Raw genomic sequence first — 12,500 nt, 5'->3', positions numbered from 1 at the left:
CGTTATTAAGAGTTTGAAAAATTCTTCAAACACTGTGAAATAGCAACGAATTGAATTTAAGGTCAACTGTATTTAGCGATTAAACTACTAATATCAAATCGTAGGTTGGTTTTTGACGAGAGGGGAAATCCGGAGTACACGGAGAAAACCCTCTCGGAGAAGAGTAGAGAACCAACAGAGTCAACCCACCTGCGCAAGTCTCGTAATCGAACCCCGGCCACTTTGCTGGGAGGCGATGGCGCTCACCTGCGCGCGAGATCCCTCCTTCCATACAGAACATTTGGCGTTTTGTTTGGGTATTCTTGTTTGTGCTATCAGGTTTTGCTTTTTTTTTTTTTTTTTGCACGTGGGTTTTATGAAAAACGGCGCCGACTTTGTGCCGTTGTTAGTCGTACGCGCGTGATTACCATAGCCATTTTACTTCCATTGATTAATCAGGATCGTGTAATTTCGTTACGTGCATAGCTAACCCTGCCTTGAACTGCTCCGTGAACAAAGGAATCTTGAAAGTAATACATTTTAAAGAATGTGAAATCATAACCAAAGTAATACCACCACCCCCCTCCCCAGCCATTCATTATATCTGTCACGATACGCGTTAAATGCTTGTTTTTCATTGCTTCGTGTATTTGATAGATCAAGAGTGTCCAAGGTCATTTTCAGCTATGCAACAATTGCTAACGGTATTCTCTACTTTTAATGTTCCCAACCCATGAGAACAAGTGTAAGCGACAAACGTTTGTGGGGTAATGGGATAAGAGATGAAGCACTCCATTACGAGGTCATGAAAAGGCAGGATAACTAAGTTGCCCGACAAAGAGAGGTTGCGATCCTCTCCAAGGGGTGGCAATCCCCAAGGCCATGACAACAAGTTGGCAATGCGAGGTTACAATCCTCGCCAAGGGGTTACAATCCCCAAGGCCACAATCCTTGATCTAGGGTTGCGCCCCCCTGGTTTCTATGGTAACCGTGCACGATCAAAAGGCACACAACCCTAGGGTGACCCGCATGGGAACACTTCACCCCCACCCGCATTTTATTTCACATTATTTACTAGATAATTATTTGACAAAGCACAAAGGGGGATTTAACCCTTCATATGAGAAAAGGGAGTCATTGACATGCAACCATTGCATGAGTGCACGTTAATATTGGTCATTAACTGTAACAAATCCACAGTTAGTGTACAACTAGCTACCATAATTCCCCATGACTTGGCTTGGGACATGCTATTGAGGCACCAGGTATGAAAGAGGGAGGGAATTTGAGTGAAGATGCCTCTGAGCTTAAGTGTTTTTGCAATAAAGACAGAACTGTAATGACAGTAGCAGCAGTAGCAGTACTAGTCCAAAGCACGAGGCACCTAGAATATGATTGGATGAGTTGCATGGTGTAACGTTCACGTGAAACAAGGTTGCACTGTAACAGAGAAAGCCTACAATCCCCCCCCACCCCCCTTCCCCCAAAATCAAGGATGAAGCCGCGCAAAAGCCAAAACGCGCCATTTTCCCATCCTTGATTTGGGGGGGATGGGAGGTACAAATTTCCCATCTATTGTGTCCAAGATTGCAATCTTGGACATTTTTATTGCAATCTTGGACAGAATAAAATGGAACAGCAAACCCCCCATCCCCCCCCCCCCAAAAAAAAATCAAGGATAAAGCCGCGCAAAAGCCAAAACGCGCCATTTTCCCATCCTTCATTTGGGGGGATGGGGAAGGGGGGGGGGGGTATAAATTTCCCATCTATTTTGTCCAAGATTGCAATCTTGGACATTTATATTGATAGCTTGGACAGAACAAAATGGGACATCAAACCCCCATCCCCCCCCCCCCCCCAAATCACGGATAAAGCCACGCAAAAGCCGAAACGCGCCATTTTCCTTTCCTTGATTTGGGGGAGGGAGGGAGGGGGGGTACAAATTTGGGGGAGGGAGGGGGGTACAAATTTCCCATCTATTTTGTCCAAGATTGTAGGCTCAAATGCATATCCCTTGCAGAGGTCACGGTTGTCATATTAACTTTAATTTATAATGGTTTATAAATTGGCTTCTAAGACACCCCTTTTACCCCCCAAAATTTGCATAATCATCGTTTGCAATTTCTCCTCGGACATGAAGATGTCCCAAGAGAAATCAAAAACAATGCCTATGCAAATCTTTGGGTGTATTATGGAATTTGAGAAAGAAGAGAAAATAAAAGAGTGATAGTATAGGAGGTTTTCACGTGACATCATCTCCGCCATGCTGGTGGACAAAAACAAAAGATCTCTCATTAGCTTCTTTTGTTCGTCAACAAGAAGTCCTACATTTCTCTATTGTTATTGGTGTCCCTAGAGGTTGGTTGAAAACGTCCTATTGTCTTGTCAATTTTTTTATATATTTGGCTGTTGTTTTTTCATAACCGTAGCTTGTGTAATCTCGCCGTGTTTCATAGAATATGTGCTCCGACCGTGAGAAGATCAGGTCTCATTGTGCTCCAGTTTGTGTGTGTTTTTTGTTTTGTAACTGCATGCAGAATGCGCGGTCACTATTGTGATCTTGTAGCGTCATCTCTTGAAGAACGAGGCATACAAAAATACACGTCATTCATATGCAAATTAGTGCTGGGATATTCGGCAGTTCAGCCCAAAATCCTTGTTTTGTTTGTTTCCTGGTTTTTATTACTTCATCAAAGACACGCGACACTGTTTTTTTTTAGCGTTCTCAATGACGTCCGCTGTTTTTACAAGTTTGTCGAGCTGTTCAGTAAAAGGGTGTTCTCTTGTTTTTCTGAGGGTTTTAGGAATTAACATTACACAAACGTCATAATCGGTGTGTTAGTGCTCTTTAAGTAGGACCGATATCCGCCTTAGTTGGAATGATATGACGTCGTACATTAGCAACGAAGATTTTGTGGACCGAGCTGAAAAGGAAATTAAAAATGTAACTTGACCTCGACCCGTCACACGCAAACGTTACTATATCATTCAGACTTTCATTGTTTTGCATTGTTTTCAAGCGAAAATAGAAATTCTGAGCCAACTGAGCCACCGGTGCGCGGTCTATTTTGTCCAAGATTGCAATCTTGGACAGAATAAATTGGAACATCAACCCCCATCCCCCCCCCCCCCCCAAATCACGGATAAAGCCGCGCAAAAGCCAAAACGCGCCATTTTCCTTTCCTTGATTTGGGGGAGGGAGGGGGGGGGGGGGGTACAAATTTCCCATCTATTTTGTCCAAGATTGTAGGCTGAAATGCATATCTCTTGCAGAGGTCATGGTTGTCATATTAACTTTAATTTATAATGGTTTATAAATTGGCTTCTAAGACACCCCTTTTATTCCCCAAAATTTGCATAATCATCGTTTGCAATTTCTCCTCGGACATGAAGATGACCCAAGAGAAATCGAAAACAATGCCTATGCAAATCTTTGGGTGTATTATGGAATTTGAGAAAGAAGAGAAAATAAAAGAGTGATAGTATAGGAGGTTTTCACGTGACATCATCTCCGCCATGCTGGTGGACAAAAACAAAAGATCTCTCATTAGCTTCTTTTGTTCGTCAACTAGAAGTCCTACATGTTATTGGTGTCCCTAGAGGTTGGTTGAAAACGTCCTATTGTCTTGTCAATTTTTTTATATATTTGGCTGTTGTTTTTTCATAACCGTAGCTTGTGTAATCTCGCCGTGTTTCACAGAATGCGTGCTCCTGTTTGTGTGTGATTTTTGTTTTGTAGCTGCATGCAGAATGCGCGGCCACTATTGTGATCTTGTAGCGGCATCTCTTGAAGAACGAGGCATACAAAAATACACGTCATTCATATGCAAATTAGTGCCGGGATATTCTGCAGTTCAGCCCAAAATCCTTGTTTTGTTTGTTTCCTGGTTTTTATTACTTCATCAAAGACACGCGACACTGTTTTTTTTTTAGCGTTCTCAATGACGTCCACTGTTTTTACAAGTTTGTCGAGCTGTTCAGTAAAAGGGTGTTCCTCTTGTTTTTCTGAGGGTTTTAGGAATTAACATTACACAAACGTCGTAATCGGTGTGTTAGTGCTCTTTAAGTAGGACCGATATCCGCCTTAGTTGGAATGATATGACGTCGTACATTAGCAACGAAGATTTTGTGGACCGAGCTGAAAAGGAAATTAAAAATGTAACTTGACCTCGACCCGTCACACGCAAACGTTACTATATCATTCAGACTTTCATTGTTTTGCATTGTTTTCAAGCCAAAATAGATTGGGCGCCAACGTAGCGAACCACCGTCGAATTTCGTTTTCTTCTGTACAGTTTTCATCAAGGACGAAAAAGTAGTGACATATCACATGCAGGGTTACTCTGCTCTTGCCAAGAAACAGAACGGAAACTTTTGAAACTTAAAAATGCATTCTTCACCCTTCAATGATTGTTAGTGTTGTACTTGAATGAACTTGACTTGCGACTTTACTCCTGGCTTGCAATATAGATGATAAAAGCATTGTTATGGATGCGTAATGGTTTTGAAAAAACGGCTCTTAATTTATTTTGTTTGTGAAATTCACTACTTTGCTGCTACATTGACAATTAAGTTAGGTGTCGATATGCAACTGACACCGTATTGTGAATTTGACTATTTATTTGGAGGTATTCTAAAGAGCTCAAGCATTATTCAGCTTTTGGTGTGAACTCGTTCGAATGGCAGCATTTTCATCGCAGTTTTGTCGTTGCTCTTTACCTCTCTCACAAAACACATATTCTGCAAGGAAATGCTGGAAAAAACAGTCGCAAACAAGCTGGAAATTGCGATGTGATCATTCTTGCATAAAGTCCAATGGATATCTCGACTTCGCCTCACGAGAGTGGAATCAAAGAAAGCTGCATGACAGGTGCCGTCAATGGTAACATTTACAGTTTTATCACTCCAAACTAAATATTTGCGCTTACGTTGCCATTCTCATCGTTTGAGCTTTGAAAAAATTTCCTTGTCAAGAATTCGGCCTCGTTTTCCCCATTCGGTTGTATTACTTACGTTAATGGGAGTAATTTAAAAGTTTTGATTTGTGTCCATCATTCTTCGTGAATTATGAAAGTACTTTTTAGAAAAGATACAAAAATGCGACGTCGAGTTTGTGCGTTCAACTCCCTCTGCGACTACCACATGAATTGTTTTAGTTAGTGGTCTTAAGCTTGAATTCAATTCCAATCACTGGTTTTGTAATTGTGAGTTATATTCATTAATTTTGACTGCTTTCCTTCTGTACACCGTCCCGGCACTAGCTTCGACTGCCGGTGTATATAGTTTATTTTTCTTAACCTTTCCTTTTCTAGTGTAAGGCCACGGACTTACTAAAACGGTCGACGCAAAAAGCTCTTGTTTACAAAATTATTCATAAGAAACACCCCATTTTAATATTTCTTTGTCGTGGTTTGTCGTACACAAAAGTAACGCAGTTATGAATGACCTAACCCGCAGATATGATAGATGGGTGGCGTAAATTGGTGGGTTGCCTAGGTTATTTGGTATTGCTTAATATGCGGTGCTAAAGTGTTTTTCACTTCATGGTTGGAAAAAGAAATCATAGTATTTTCTGAGCTGACCAATCTGCGATAGTATTGGAATTTCAAGCGTTTACATATCATTATGGTTTTCGTGTCGAAGTGAAGTGCTGCCCTCGCAAAGTGGGGAAAAAGAACACAAAAATTAGCACGATAGTAGAACCAATAGTCTGATTATCTTTATTTCTAATTAAAGACGTGGAAAAAAATGGGGCTTGCACCACAACGTGACCATAGAAGACTGATTTGTTCATTCTGTCTTTATTTTAAAACCGTTCGTACAAATCCAGTTACTTCGGCCATATTGTACAAAGTAAACAAAATGTTTTGAAGTTACGTTTTCGTGGACTGACGATCATCGTTTCTTAAAGTCCCTTAATTTTGTAAATTTACTTCTGATGAAACTATCGCAATGGCTGCTCGTCTATGGGACCTTCCCATGGTTACGAGTGGCTGAATGAATATGTCACAGCCCGTTTAGCAAGTGAGCCTTCCTCGAAGCACTTCTGTTACTTGGTCACAAAGCAAATTGCTGGCAGCTTTGCTTTGCTCATTGGCACTAATGAAATATTTTACTGTTTGTTACCTCTCAAGCTGTTATTTTAGGAACACGAATCAATAGACTGTTTCCGGGCAGTATTGGCCACCCATTCCACCCCATCGACCGCACGCGAACTTTCAGATGATAAAAACCCAACGGGAAAGTAAACATGGCGAGGCACATTTCACCTGATTAACTGTGAAGTTAATGGCACAAAGAAAGGACCAAAGAACTATTCTACCACCAAACCTTATAGGCAGTAACTGTTTACCGCAATTGAAGTCCAATAGTTCCGCGTAGGGTATGCCGACAATGTAGCGTGGGATATGCCTGCACGGTCAAGGGTTTCCCTTAAAATAAGCTGTAGAATGATAATTTCTGCTAATCGAGCTCTTAATATTTGCTAGTTTGGTTGTAGTCGATTTCGATTACAGCGTTCTTGTCTGACCCTTGGTTCCGTCTGTGATGTGACTTCACAGTTTACGCACAGTGTTGATGGGGTCCTTTGCTTGGTTAGCGCTAACAAGCATTTGAATGAAAACCTAACTTGACCATGCATCGTTCTGTCTGTTAATATTGCGTTGTTTTCCTCTTGTCTTTTTTGTAGCCACGTGGATCCTTCAGAACATTTCCTTGCGTGGAATAAGCCAGCTCTAAATGTGCTGGTAATAAAAAAAGTTATGGATTCGGAAGTTACCGAGTGCTTCAAAGAACTTACGGAATGGCTAGTAGAGGTATATGGATCAACTTCAGTGTCCCCATTACTAATTGTTAGGTAACCCAGCGCTGTTATTTGGGGTCTTCTAAGCTATATTGGTGTTGTATCAGTGCGAACTCTCCTGTACATTAATTTAGTTAAATTAATTTGTGGAACTGGCACACCGTGATCTTCATATGTGCACACAACTTTGTCAGTTTCTTTTGCACCTTAGATCCCATTGATAGCTGGAGGCCTAGACGGGTGTTCCGCTCTTGCTTTCGCTTTCTTTTTTCGATAAAGACCATCAGATTTCACTGCGAGTTCGAGATTGAGAACCAGTCTCCTCCATAGAAATGTAACCCCTTGTTTCTTTCTTACCAGATCAGAAGAAGCGTTATAAACAATATTTTGCGGTCAGCAAATGATTGTCATATGCTCGCGAACGTAATTGAAAAATCGCATTCGTATTATTTAAAGATAAGCTTGTTCCCGTGAAATCTGATGGTCGCCATTGACCAAAACACTGATTACAACTGGCCGTGCCGCTTTCTCAGCCAATGGTAAGCCAAACTAAGACCTTTTGTTACTTTTTCGCGACTTTTTGCTGGCTGCGTAATGGATTGGTTTCGAGTAGCTTCGATTAACGCATTCGATTGTTTGCATGATCTGCTACAATATTTAGGCACTGATCGAAAAATTCTAAAAGATGAGAAATTTAGGTCTGTTTTTAGTTCATATATTCAACTTCTTGCAAATTGTGCAAGGCTACCAAGAACGCGCTGCTTTAGTGCCATTTGGAAAGGGGATTATACGGCATCAGGAGCCCATGAGTAGGAGCTTGTCTCCCCCATACAAGCCCTATGAGCCAACCTTTGCCCGTATCTTTCTATTTTTAGAATCAACCCTTCAGCAGGAGACTCACATTTACATCAATTTACATCAATTCGCACAATTTGTGCACATTGTCTTTGTTATTTTTGTCTTCGTTAGACAATGACTTTATTCTGATTGGCCATTTTAAACAGTGCGTGCGTTGTCGAACAACTGGTGGCGTTCTAAAAATAGAAAGATACGGGCAAAGGTTGACTCAAGGATATAGTGCATATGGAGGCCCCTACTCATGCATGGGCTCCTGACGGCATTGCGTTCCTAAATATTGTCTCCTCCAGCTGGCCTTGCTAATTCGCTGGCCACCCGTGCATAGCATTGTGTTTTGCTTAAGCTCGTCGAAGTTCTCTTGGAAGACCGTGGCCCACATGTTCGTATATCATGCTGTCCGAGATAGGAATGGAGGGATGGCCGAGTGTATTAAACGAATTCTTCCTAAAATTCAGCCTACTTTTCTCAGGTGAAGAATATGGTGATTTTTGCGGAGGCAACAGCTGTTGACGACCCTGTACTTCTTAAGGATGAAAAATTCTCAACTGTCAGATCAAAAATCTGCATCTTCAAAGACGGTAATTCCCTTTAAGTTTAATTTCTTTTTGTTGTTGCTATTTATCAACGTGCTTCACTAATCTTCTAATCTCTTAGCCTCTTTATCAGCCAGTAGTGTCAAATTACTAAATAAGTACGCAGTTTCGCGTTTGACTTAATTTCGTTTAATCTCAGGCGGATCTAGGGGTGGTTCCAAAATTATATTTTCAACATTAACCTTCCAAAATCTCCACTGAGGCATGTCCACAGTTCCCACCTAGAAGGGTCCGCCCAAAAAACCGTTGTTTGTTTGTTTGTTTGTCTTTAGATGATTGATTGTCAAGTCTTTTTTTTTACCAAGGAAATGCTTGTTTCCCGAAAATAAATTTCAAGTTCTTCTTGAACCTGAAGATAACATCTTAGAGTTTCTTCTTCATTTTTTCTTGACAAGGTGATCAGCTGGATGACAAAATAGATTTTGTTGTGTGCATGGGTGGTGACGGCACACTTTTGCACGCTTCCTCCTTGTTTCAGGTAAGAATAAGCCAACGGTCAAGTGAACAAGACGCATATCTTCGTGAACTCTGGCTTTCGTGATGTTCTGTATCGTCAAATGAATAGCAAACAAAAGAAATACAGTAGAGATGTCGGCTAAGTTATTATTTATTATTTAGGTTAGAGTGATGGTAATGATTGTTATGTTCGCTAGTAAAGTTCGTGGACCGATCCGTTCCCATAACGCTCGAAATCTTTTAGTGTGGGTCTACCCAGAACGGCGTGTGCATTTGATTTGTAACTATGTGGTTCCACAATGACACGTATACATGTTGTCATAAACCTCGCCAATGCGCTATAAAAGATGAATGAACTATTGCTCAAACATGCCCCGTGTGCACTTTGGTTAACTTCGCGCATGCGCTTTACAAGCTGGAGTGTAATTTGTGACTGAACGCAAAAAAGACGAAGCCGAAATTTTTTCCCCTGGAAAGCCCGAGAAATTATAGTGCGGTTTTAACAAATAGGAAATAAATCAGTCTGTCGATTGAAATTGTAGATATACTTGTTGAGTAGGCGAACGATAAAGAGGATATTACATGGCTGCGCGGGGAAACGAATTTTATCTTCGAGTGGTTTAAGTGTCTCTCACGACTGAGAGATACTTTCAGCACGAGAAGATAAAATTCGTATCCCCAAGCGGACATGTGATGTTCTGTGTATTATATAGATATTGATGAAATGTCCAGATTTAAAACAACTTGTTTTATTCATTTTCGAAATGATGAAAAAGTGGTCAGCAAACGCTAAAACAGGCCTGGTTGTGTAACATGAAACAAGATATGAAAGTTATGAAAAGCAAATCATGATAAAGTTAAATTTTGCAATAAAAATGTTAATGTAGTAGAGAAGAATTATATTGAAGCACAAAAGTATCTTACAATGAAGACGAACCTCGCGTTTTATTGGTTAATTGTGTTCGTTACCATGACAACACCTATATTCTCACATGTGAAGGATAAAAATGATATGTTCACTGCGCGCTGTGAAGATATGATTTATTAGTAAAAGGAGAAATCCTGGTATTTCATCAGTATCTATATATGAAGTTGATGTTATTGATATGTAAGTATGAGGGTAACGGTGTTGAATTACTTTGGAGTCGGAATATTTGTTAATACTTAGTTTCAAATCGATTTCCATTCTCCGAAAGTTGTAATATTAATGTGTGAGAATTTCCTATGTCTTCACGTGCTATTTTGTGGGACCTTGTATGTAAGGGGGAGCGAACTACAAAACCAATTAGATTAACTTCATTCCCCAGCTCGAACTTTCTTTTTACCTTCTTTTGGTGTTCTATTTTTCTTGTTTCTTTTTTTTCCTGTGGTTGTAATGTCTGTCATTGTATTTTCTTCTTGATCTAATAAAAGATTATTATTGTTATTTCGTTGTAATAGTGTAGCTGTCCCCCTGTAATGGCGTTTCATCTTGGTTCCCTCGGATTCCTGACAGCTTTTAGATTTCAAGATTTTCGGGAGAGAATCACCACTATTCTCGAGGGTAAGTTTTGGGCCAACGCAAGCTCTTGCAATGACACCCCACGTTGCTGGGAGTGTGCACTGTTATCGTTCAAATTTGTATTAGAGGTGTGTCTCCCGTTATCTCTTAATTTCACTCAGTACAGATTCGTGTAATCGAAATAATTCACCAGGCCTGGCCCAAGTTGATGAAGACAGTATAACTTCGTCCAGTAGATCAAGTCACTATCCAGAGTATAAATTATAATCCTCGTTAAACGTTTGCCGAGGTTGTCGTATAAGTGAATCTTTGCTGATGTCATCGTTTACCTTTTGTTTCATTAACATACCAGTTTGCTCACAGAAGTCATCATGCTATTTACAAATCAAGATCGAGATCGAGATCGAGATCGAAGTCCGTGCACCGTGACCGAGGGCAAAGATTTTCCTGTCCGTCCAGAACTTAACTCAGTCAATGAGCATTTTATCATTTGGCCTCTTAACACTATTCATGAGCGCTCAGAAGATGAAGTTTGGACAAAATTAGTAACAAGAATTTAAATACAAAATTTATCTAATATGTTGTTTGCATTTGCATTTGTGGCTGTAAATAACTTGGATGTTTAAAAGGGACTTAATCCTCTAAAATTGCATCGTACGGAGCAGTACGTGTTCCTAGCAGGGCCGTACGGCTTTTTCCGGCCCTGCTCGTGCTAACGCACACGGTCCTCATACGGGGATTTTCCCAATATTTTAACAATGAAAGCGCGCGCGGGACCGTACGAGCCAAATGATAAAGTGGCTCACATATCCACTGGATAAAGTTATCCGGACTTTGAACAAGTGGTGCCAGGTCAACCAAGGATATCCACCTGTCCCCTATATGTTCAGCTTAAAATAGTTCGCTTGGCCATTCCAATACCCAACGGATTGTAGTGGATCTAACAATGGCAACGTACGGTCTTTTTAGGTCACGCTTGTTTGACGCTGAGGAGCAGACTACAGTGTGACTTTTTTAAACGTGACAAGGAAGATAAAAGTAAAACCAAAAAGTCACGTTACTTGGTAAGTTTTGGAACATGTCCAATCATGTACGCTTAATCGTGATAGACGCCATAGACTGTCTCTCCTGACCTTACTTCCGTTGACATTAACGGGAAGGTGTTTGTATTTGTCTAACGTAATGAACGTGCCACATGTTATCTTGCGTTTGTAACTTTTGTTTCTAAGACAGCAAATGTTGTTTTGCATCTCCGAATGTTTCTTACTCCAAAATCATTTCCGTGCCTTTTTATTAGTTTATTACAATGGATGACAGTAAGGTCGTCTACTCTTTGGGAACTTGGTTTCTCTAGTTGGTATAATGCGTGAATCTGCCATTTTACAGGTTTTGAACGAAGTTGTTGTGGACCGTGGTCCGTCGTCATACCTGACAAACTTGGAAATATACTGTAATGACATCCACATCACATCGGTACAAGGAGACGGTAAGATTGCATGTTTATTGCCTTGTTAGAGAGGTTTTCAATTGAGTGACGTAAAACAAATAGCAAAGTAATTACTTCGACCAATCACAGCAGTGCAAACAGCGCAATGAACAATTCCACATCCGTAGCAATTCCGCGAAACTTGCTCAAAGCGCGGGGAAAATCGCGCGTGCAAGTCGCGATTGGTTTTGGCTTCCCTTTTCATTGGTTGATAAACGGGCGCGAGATTTTTAAACCAATCACCAAGCGTAGCAATTGCAATTGCGTAAGTACTTTCGACAGTCATTTGAAAACTGCTCTATCGTGAACATCATTCATGAGCTGCAATCTCGGAATATGCGTCGACAAAAGAAAGCAAGAATTTTAAAGAACGTTAAGAAAAGACAGAATGTACACAAGTTTCGCTCCCCTCCTTTCGCCCAGTATATGAAGCTCACCTCCTTTTTCGCTAGAATTAACTATTGGAGGGTAATGTGAAGTGCTATTTTCAGCCCATGTGAGCGTAACCCTTAAAAACGTAATCCTTCCTTGTGCTCGTACATATTTATTGCCGTGAAATTGACATCTTAAATTCCCACCACCTGAGCGGCGGTGATTTAACCCGAAGGTCGTGGGTTCAATTCCCACCCTGGTCAGAGTTTTTCTCTGTCCTTGCGTGGGCCCAATTCGATTAGTAGGGACAACGCTCACTTGGTTTACATGGGTAGAAAATAGCACTTCACATTACCCTCCAATAGTTTATTCTGTTGAAATATAAGGGCTACACGACCAACGCTTGCAAAAACGTAACCCTTCCTTTTTCGCTAACCTGTTGGGTCAGTCGAG

General features: G+C 40.7%; 1 protein-coding gene across 4 annotated transcripts in view; it reads left to right on the top strand.

Moving 5' to 3' along the window:
* The window catches only part of LOC137997446 (NAD kinase-like), a 37,611-nt gene that overhangs the window by 14,244 nt on the left and 10,867 nt on the right, over positions 1-12,500 (top strand). For 2 of the 4 annotated variants that reach the window (XM_068843465.1, XM_068843462.1), the window contains 6 exons: positions 6,668-6,794; positions 8,109-8,217; positions 8,628-8,710; positions 10,129-10,231; positions 11,159-11,253; positions 11,576-11,675. In XM_068843465.1, the coding sequence (XP_068699566.1) occupies positions 6,668-6,794; positions 8,109-8,217; positions 8,628-8,710; positions 10,129-10,231; positions 11,159-11,253; positions 11,576-11,675 (617 nt within the window). Of the gene's footprint in view, positions 1-4,467; positions 4,862-6,667; positions 6,795-8,108; positions 8,218-8,627; positions 8,711-10,128; positions 10,232-11,158; positions 11,254-11,575; positions 11,676-12,500 lie in introns of those variants that run through there. The other 2 variants (XM_068843464.1, XM_068843463.1) reach the window with 2 other exon arrangements.

This window comes from Montipora foliosa, chromosome 3, assembly GCF_036669935.1.
Source record: "Montipora foliosa isolate CH-2021 chromosome 3, ASM3666993v2, whole genome shotgun sequence".
NCBI classification, from domain to species: Eukaryota; Metazoa; Cnidaria; class Anthozoa; order Scleractinia; family Acroporidae; genus Montipora; species Montipora foliosa.
Note: the sequence above shows the minus strand (reverse complement) of the source record. Positions and strands in the feature narration are given on the sequence as shown.